The sequence below is a fragment of the Cupressus sempervirens genome, chromosome 4 (genome assembly GCF_028749045.1).
Source record: "Cupressus sempervirens isolate cs-2001-9-10 chromosome 4, ASM2874904v1, whole genome shotgun sequence".
Taxonomy (NCBI): domain Eukaryota; kingdom Viridiplantae; phylum Streptophyta; class Pinopsida; order Cupressales; family Cupressaceae; genus Cupressus; species Cupressus sempervirens.
Genome location: NC_143121.1, coordinates 195,092,869 through 195,102,100, shown reverse-complemented (window position 1 = coordinate 195,102,100; position 9,232 = coordinate 195,092,869). Strand labels below are relative to the sequence as shown.

At 33.2% G+C, this 9,232-nt stretch overlaps 1 protein-coding gene across 1 annotated transcript; it reads right to left on the bottom strand.

The window, feature by feature from the left end:
• Positions 1-2,746: 2,746 nt before the first annotated feature.
• LOC149560654 (disease resistance protein ADR1-like) lies at positions 2,747-7,496 on the bottom strand. The gene is made up of 6 exons (XM_089824764.1): positions 6,576-7,496; positions 5,702-6,111; positions 5,000-5,355; positions 4,712-4,920; positions 3,616-4,444; positions 2,747-2,980 (listed from the first exon to the last, which is right to left on the bottom strand). Exons 1-5 carry the CDS (start codon positions 7,243-7,245, stop codon positions 3,627-3,629), a joined length of 2,463 nt encoding a protein of 820 aa, XP_089680890.1. The 5' UTR covers positions 7,246-7,496; the 3' UTR covers positions 2,747-2,980; positions 3,616-3,626.
• Positions 7,497-9,232: the final 1,736 nt, after the last annotated feature.

Sequence of the window (9,232 nt, the reverse complement as noted above, 5' to 3'; positions counted from 1 at the left end):
TTGTTATCAAACTCAAACAAAGAGGGAGATTGTTGATATATGATTGAAAAGATCATTTGAGCTACGAACATTATTGTAAGAAGTGTTTTCAATCATTGTTTTGTCACTGATGTCAAACCTACTATATGTTGGTAAGATAATTGCTTATATGTTTCAAGCACTATCACTTAGTTGATTGATGAAGAGGATTTGATCAACAAGATGTAACAAAAGCACCTAGAGGAAAGGTTGAGTTATGATTATGTATTTTAGTGCAAGAATTAGCTAAGCCAATGATAACATAATGTATTAATGATCTACTTGGGGTTACAAAATGTTTGGCTACACTTAGAAAGTTTAGATGAAAAAGGTTGAACAAAGTTCATTTGCTAAGCTTGACCAAGTTGATAGAAGGTGGCAAGTAAAGTTAGTGCAAGCCAAGAAAAATTTCAATTGGAGCTGAGTGACAACATTTTCTAGCGGATACCGAGCAAACTAACAGGTGCCAAGCAAGTTAGTAGATACTGAGTGATTTTCAGTATGTGTTGAGCACCAATAAAATCCAATTGATGTTGAATGATTTTATAGTAGATGTCAAGTAACACAATATGTGTTGAGCATCAATAAATTGATAATGTCGAGCTATTGCATTATAAAAAACATTGAAGATTTACCAAATAAAAGCGAACAAGTTTTTTTTTTTGGAACTTGCGAATCAGGAGGAAGTTAAGATTGATGAGATGGAGGCACATAATCTTATGTAAACCATTTTGAAGGTGAATTCAAATGGATTCTAGGAGAAGTTTCTAGAGAAGACAAGATATGGGGTAGATATGTACTGTATCCTACCTAATCCATCAAAAAACCTAATTGTTGAGATGGATAATGAGCAGGAAAAGGAGTTTTAATTCCCTATATCTAGGGATGCCTGGTCATGAAGAAAAGGTTAAGAGAGGTCAAAAAGATTTTTGGATGTGAAAAACTGACAAGGTAGAAGGAAGAAGGGTTTGCTTCATCAAGTGACCCAAGTAAAGAAGTCTACAATGGTGGACTAAGCAAGAAGGCTTAATGAAGATGAATGATTGAAGGGTGAACAAGCTATTAGAACTGCAAAGATTGGAAGCCAAGTAGAGTTTTGTTCCCTAAGCCATCATGTGGTGAAATAGGGACATCATGAACCTTACTACTAATGAAGTCCTTTAACAAAGGGATATGAGTTTTGTTCCCTAAGCCAATCACCTAACTAGCAACATTATCATTAGGATCCTTATCAATATTAGCTTCATTGTCAATAATAATCACAACCGAAGAGCTAATGCGCTCTCTTTCATTATGGATTTCTTTTCATCAGACATCCCTGCAATAGTCTCCTTGCCAAGTTTTTTGGTGGACATTTGGGATGGGCCAACCATTGGGGACCAATAGGTATTTCATTATCTCTATCTTTTGTATGACTTCCTTCATCCCCTTGAAAAAAGTCTTCTTAGGAGTGTGCTTAGGGGTTTTCTTCCCTTCCTTCTTCTGGGGTAACTCATCCTTACTATCTTCAATATGATCTCCTTCGTCTCCCTCTAGGACTTTTTTCATGTGTAGAAGGTTTCCTCCTAACCACATACTTCCAGGTTTTAATATTTGAACTCTCCTTAGCGTCCACATACTCCTACTCACTATCCTCCTAAAATTCAAAATAAATCGTCTCTTCATTCACCCTCTTCCTCAATCCCAACTCTAGGATTCTCCTCATTTTTATGATATATATAATGGTTATGTTACTATTTGGAATATATTTTTATATACTTGCAATAAAAAATTAACGTTATCAAAAAAGCCACCAAAATTGAAACAATGAGAAAAATAGGAGAAAATATAAAATAAATAGCTAAAATAACAATTGAATTTATTTAAACTTTAACTATGTGGATGTGTCTTATCTACATACATATAATTTTTTTGAAAACACTTAATAACTAACAATATCAATTGTTATATATCAAAGTTAGAAATCAACAATCCAATGACTACTAATATTATTGATACTTCAGATTTAAATATCACTTATCATGATTTTAATTTAAAATATACAATAAATTATAATAATAAATAAATAAAATACTTCAACTTCTTATTATTTTTTTTATTAATAATGAAATAAAAAATAATGCCACTATTTTGAAATTTTCAATATTTCAACTTCTCATATAATCTAGCCAAAGAAAACTTTGTTTAATGACAAAGTCTATATTCTATACAACTTCCAACTTAAATCTTTTATAATAATATAATAAAATAGCAATATAAACATATCATTTGTCTAAAGAAATATTTAAGTTAATTAAAAAAATTCTATATAAAAATAAGTCATTTGTATAAAATCTTTAAATTGATTAAAAAACTATTCAAAGATAAACTCTCTATATAAATTTCCATTAGTTAAATCTCTAAATTCTATATATAAATAATTTATTTATATACACGTAATTAATTCTAACAATTATTATTATTCATGTTGCCACGACTCTTTAAAATATGTCTGCTAGAAGATATTCTAGTAGAATATATGTTTTACTTCTTTAATACTACAAAGAATCTATTTCTTTACATCCCCATTTAAGATGCAATCTCTACCCCTTCAAACTACTGAAGATGAATTAAAAAAATTTAACATGCATGATGTAGAAAAAATGAGTGACATAAACGTTAGCCCCCATTATTTTTATGATAGGTTAATTCCATCAAATATAAAATAAATAAAGTTAAGAAAATTAAATATCAGAAATTTTAGCGAAGGATTTGCATATAATCCAAAGTGAAAAAGAAAAGACTTGTGTTCAGGAAAAGTTTAATTAACCAGTAGACAATTTAAACTTATAGACTAATCTAACCACAGTGCACATGTTCGAGTGTCCAAGGAAATCCGTTCCCACATATTTAAACGCATCCTCATCCAAGCTATATATAAAAGCAGTCTCAAACTCGCTTTGGGACAGAGAAAACGTTTGTCCTGCACCCACAACCAAAACAAATACTGTAGTTAGAACATAGATTTATTCTTTATGAAGTGAGAAAATGTAATCAGAAGTTCTGAAGTGTAATATAGGTTGCATGAAAGTATGTAGTATAGGACTTGATGACTTTAACACTAAAGGGACAAGGAGTGGGTAGCTGAGCTGGTTTTAATACTGTTTAATAGTTGTCATTATTGTAGCAATAGTTGACACCATTAGGTAGACGTAAAGAGCAATCAATACTGTTACATCAATGCACTAACAAAACATGATTTAGTGTACACATATATGCTAACACTTCATTGTAACCCTTTTTTCAGTTCTTTGACAAAAATTATGATAATGTAACATCTTATAATGTAACCCTTAAACTCAAGTTATAAACATGGGATTTGCCAAATAAATTGTTCTAAAAACTGAAAATGATTTAGAACTTTTGAATAAGATTTCGAAAATACATGTTAAGATGTTACACTGGTTCATCGTATCATCCAAAAGACCTCTAAGAGTCTACTCTATTACAATGAAAAAAAAAGTATGAATAATAAACTACTAAATCAACTCCTCAAAGACTTGTATAATCTCTCTAATGAAATGAAAGTATTTGTCCAGAAGGCGTTTGATATCTTACCAGAATATGGGTCAATCATCAAGCCAATCTAAACTGAACTTTACTTCCACAATATCAACTATAAGCTCTGGAATGGCAATTCCTTTGGCCTTCAACCACTGTTTCCCAATCTTCTCATCACAGATCACATGTTTCAGTGAAGTTAGTCGACAAACACTTTTCGGCAGCCTCTTCAAACGAGAACACTCTCTCATATCTAACTCTGTTAAATTCTTGAGCTGTCCTATTTCCTCTGGAAGTTCTTTCAAACCCACACATACTGAAATGTCCAGATATTCCAACCACCCAAGGTTTCCAATTGTTGATGGAAGCTCTTTTAGGCCTGGCAGAGCTGACAACCTTAACACTCTTAGAGACCTCAGATTTCCAAGCTCATATGGTAACTTTTGAACCTGATGGCAGTTTGTAATAGAACACATCTGAGCAGAAGGCATATAGCATATATTTGGGGGCAGCTCCTCCAAATCACTGCAATGGTCCATGTTCAAATCATGCAGCTTGGTAATGTTGAATGTGGATGGGTTTTTAAACCCTTCACATAAGCTCAAGGAAAGCTTTTCCAAGTTCTCTAGTGCTTTGCTCTGTTTTAGAACAGCTAGTGCAATCACTTTCTCCAGGCGGACACTTTTGAGTTGCGTGAGTAAAGAGAGGGTTTCTAGACCTTTCACAGTTGCTCTCTTTGTTCCATAGTTGTATACCATAAGAAATTTCAATTTCTTCATAGTTTTCAGAAATGGAGGGAGGTAATATTCACTCGCAGTAAAGAGTAATATCAGAGCCTCTGTTTCTGGGAAATTCATCTCGTACCACTGGTTTTCCCCCATGGGCCCTGCATGTACAAATCAGAAAATGAGATTCAATTAGAGAGAAATATATGGCTACAAATACTAGTTTGGGTTAAGGACAACTGATAAGACAATTGAAGTTTCATTGTCCTGCTATTTATTATTTTGTCGGTCATGTCCACAATACACACACAAAATTTGGTAATTTAAATTTAACGTCCGCTAATGACATCTAAGATAGATGCAAAATTTGCCACAGAAATTTTAAGAGCTACCAAAATTTGAAACTTCTGAGAAATCTTGAAACCCACCTGTGTGAATAGAGACAATTTGAGCATCAAACTGTGTATCACAAAACACCCATGATCCTGGCAAATTAGGTTCCTTTCTTGGCATGAGTAACCTCTTCCTGTGGACTAAATTGCCCTGGCATCCCAAATACAAGGCCAAATCTCGAATTACATCGTGCTGAGAAAAGTAGAGCTCAGAGACACTTCCATGGGAAATTGCAGCTCCGCTCCTGATAAATTCAGCAAACATGTAAAGAAACTAAAAGAAACGGCAACAAGAACTGTGCACATGAAAAGATAGACAATTACCCTGGATTGCTGGTCAAATTCAACAGATTTCGGCTTGCAAGTTCTAATAGGATGACAAAGGCATCTTGCCATTCCAGATTGCGAGCATAAACCCAAATGTCTAGCAGGGCATCAGCACAGATCTTTGTGTCCTCTGGAAATGAGCCCAAGTCTAAGAAACATTCCCTCACCACATCATCTAACAAATCAACACTCGACTCCAAGCATTTCAGAAGCCCTTCTTTGTGATAATCTGATATGATTTCCCCTTTGGAAAGCTTATTCTTTGCAATCTCCCAGACTACAGGTGGTTGCCCATGCAACGAGCTTCCAATCACCTTAAGAGCTAATGGCAGACCCTTACATTCTGCTTGCACCTGTAACTCATAGAATGGAAAAGCATTCAAGACGTCTTGAAAGACTTAACAAAATCTATATATTTGCAGATTAATCACTGCCTGGGCCAATAAATATTTAGTTTGAATGCTTTTACTAAGTTGCTTGTGAAACCCATTATATAAATTATTTTTCCCATCATGCCTAATTGAATGTTTCACTCTTGCTAACCAGTCCTTATTTCCTCCTGCCTAATCCATCAAAAAGCCAACAGGGTTAATTTTGTTGTAGCAAAAATTGCAGATATAAAAAGTAGAAATAAAAATTGTGCATATTTGATTATTACACTCGCACAAAACATTAAAGAGTTCAGAGAGGAACAAAAACCTCTTTCACTAGATTTGCCTCTGCAGTGCATGGAATTGATTTCTCTCCAAATGCCCAGAAGCAGAAAAGTGACAGAGCATCATTCTGGCCCAGCAACGGCAGTTGATACACTTGAGTAAAGGGGTTTTTTGGTACAATGGAACTGTCCCTAGTTGTGATTAGGGTTTTGTATCCTGGACCTTCAAATAGCAAATTCTCCAGGCTTAGTCTGTCCCAGACATCATCCAGAATCACAAGAGTCGGCTTCAATTGTTTCAGAAGCTGCTGCTGCAGCTGTATATGTGCATCTTCCACATTCTGAAACTCGGGTTTCTTCTTACCAGTTATCTTTTCCCACATGGTCTCTAAAACGCCCTTCAGATTTGGGGACTGTGAAACTGTGATGAAGTATACTTTGCTTCCAAAATAACCTGATATACATATTGAACCAAAACTATTTATTCAGTAATTCTTTTAACATGCACGAAAAATAAATTAAAGTGGTCTGAAACCAGTAATAAGTACATAAAGCCACAGAAAAACAGCATACTACAAAAGATTTACAGAGACCTGTGTAAATAAAACAGAGAATGACAATAATAAATAAAATTGCAAACCTGAAATATATATTTATAATCTACCATAGGAAATTCAAAAGATTAAGTTTTAAGAACTCGTTTCAGGGCAAACATCCCCAAAAAGAAACCTTTGGCTTATGACTATGAAGATATTAACTTTCGTCTCATCTCTGAAGACGGAAGAAAAAGCACCCAAATCTTGGAATATGTTGGCATGTAAAGCAGAAAATTTCGAACTTTTCAGAAAGTACATCTCAATTGAATTTTTAAAACAACAGAAAAACATTTACCCAAATTGAGGGGAAGCCCAATTTTACCTTTAATTTGAGAATCGTTAGAGAGAGCCAGAGCCAATGTGGTTTTGCCACCTCCTCCCATACACTGCACTCCTACGACAGACACTTCATCGTTGAACAAAAACTCCTTCAAATCTCCAATGGATTTCTCCAGACCAAAAATCTTTTCAGATGTTCCATAACCATTATCATGATTATAGTTTCCAGGATCCCCTAAAATCTCACTACTGTCAAATAAATCATCTAAAACCATTTGTTGAAGCATCATGGTGTTTTGGGAAGGGTCATTTGTTAGCATGGAAGCCTGCCTGAAGATGAAATCATTCAGTCCCCTGCTTACATCCGCAACCTGTGCTGGGTAATTATTTTTCAGTTCTGCTAAAAGAACTTTGGTATCAAGCAATATGTTTGCTGGAATTAAGCTCAGGAAGCCATTAATGTCCTTTTCAAGCTTGAGTATCTGTGAAGCATACCTATAATTGAGAGGCAGATTGAAAATGCTTATGCTTTCGCATTTTTTCACGAGCTCGGCGCCTCGTACAAGAGTATTATAAAACTGGTGAAAGATGGGATTTCGCTCATCTTTGGGTAATTTCAGATCAGATATATAAATTTCCTGAATGGCTGGGGTTAAACATTTCAGCTGACCAGCAACTCTAACCCCTAGACTCTTGCAATTGAAAATCTCCATCTTTTATGTATCAACGAGACAAATAAAAGGCGACAATCAAACAGACTACTTAGTTTCCTCTGTTCTACAGATTAAAACTTGCTCTCCTGAAAACTCACTAGTTCTTAGCCAGGACTCTGCGTAAACTCAAATATTAACAGCAGCAACAAGAATTGAACAAAATTATCGCTCAGTAGCATCCCCTCACCTTCTACACTTTTTGAAAAGATGGGACACAATATTTAAGTCTATGTAATGAATCTTGGAGTGCTATTACGCAGTAGTTCCTTAATGTTTTATTTATTAAAAGTCCTTTATTTAAAATTTGGTTTATTTAATTTTGATCATTTATTGCATATATATATATATATATATATATATATATATATATTTACCAATTATTTTATTTAATAATTTTTTTTTATTTTTTTTTTAAATGTATTTGTATTCTGTAAATAATTAATTTCAATTATTATTTTATTTCACACATATATATGTATTGTATGTATGTGTATTTTAATTTTTATTATGTATATTATAATAATTTGAAATTCTACAATGTTAATTATTTTGCATAAAAGTATATTAAATTTGGAAAATAAAAATAACATTTGAATATATTATTTTATCATATGTAACTATATTATTAGAAAACTGTGATTTAACTTATTATAGAAAAATAAAAGACAAAATATAAAAAATATAATGTAATTGGATTGAATTGATTAATTAGATGCTATATTTGTTAACTTTCTTAGGGCTAGTTTATTTAAATGTAAGAAATACATGTATGACCCTATTAAAGAAAGAAATCAAATCTAAGACACAAGAGAAAGAGGGAGAAAGTGACTAACTTTGAATATGTGTAGGCAAAGAAATCTTTCAACCCATAAAATAGAAGACTAGAAACTAAAGGGTAGATAGAGAATTGGAGAAAAAATCCAAGAAACCTCATAAAAGTGTAAATCTCTAGGTCCTCAACATATATTAGTATATATTCCACCATGTCAATGTGTTCCCAAAAGGTATATGGCCAGTCGACCTCAAATATTTTGAAAGCTTCCAAAAATAGGTATTTGATTCTGAATTTGAAACTTTGATAGCATGTTCCTTCATAAATGAAAAATAGAATTTTGTTGGGGAGATGGGATTTCATTGGTCAAGCCCATGTTTAGGAATTAACCTTGAAGTAAATAAGTATGTAAAAGTATTTAAATAATTAAGATAAATGCAATAGTTCACCTTCCTTAATGAAACCCTAGTTAGGAAGAGTTTCACAATGCTAGATGTTGTTGATGTTGAGTCTTCAATAAGAAATGTAGGAAATATCCCCAAATGAAATGAATCTAATCAATATCAAATCATGGACCCATGGATGTAGATGTACACAAAAGGAATAATAATAAGAATTCCACAATATAGATCACCCCCCTTGATGACTAACAAAATCCTAGATCTTGAAAAGGAAATGCTCACAATGAATCATTGAATCTTAAGAAATGCTTGAAATTCTTTGAGAACTATATGCATATGCCTTGAGTGGTCTCCTTGCATTTGAGTGCGGTAACGAAAATGAAGTTCCCAAGATCCCTTATATACTACTTTTTAGTATCTAAAATAAAGCAAGTCATTCAAGGCACCAAACAAAACAATTTAAACACCTAAGGCAATCCAATCATAGTCTCAAGACTCAAAGGGGCACGGGTATAGTTTGACCAAGTTGACCTATACAATATCTAGGTGGACATAGTTTATAGGTCTATACTAAGGTTATGTTAGAATGATTATGGAATAACCAAGAGGGGGTTGAATCAGTTATCCTTAGACCTCAATGTACTAATTCAACTTTTAAACACTTAAAACAACTTAGATCTACTCATTAATCCACTCGGTCTCTATACCATCTTAACCAGTAACATAAACTTGCAATTTATATTCCAATACTAACCAACTTGCAAAATGTAAAAATAGTAAGCAATAAAATACATTCAAATAAAATTCACACAAT

What these genes read in the sequence shown, in the direction of transcription:
- LOC149560654 (XM_089824764.1), bottom strand. Translation starts at nt 7,245, where the DNA reads ATGGAGATTTTCAATTGCAAGAGTCTAGGGGTTAGAGTTGCTGGTCAG. An exon ending in TAACGATTCTCAAATTAAAG is followed by an intron (nt 6,112 to 6,575) that starts GTAAAATTGGGC and finishes TATGTATATCAG; the next exon opens with GTTATTTTGGAAGCAAAGTA. An exon ending in AATTTGACCAGCAATCCAGG is followed by an intron (nt 4,921 to 4,999) that starts GTAATTGTCTAT and finishes TGAATTTATCAG; the next exon opens with GAGCGGAGCTGCAATTTCCC.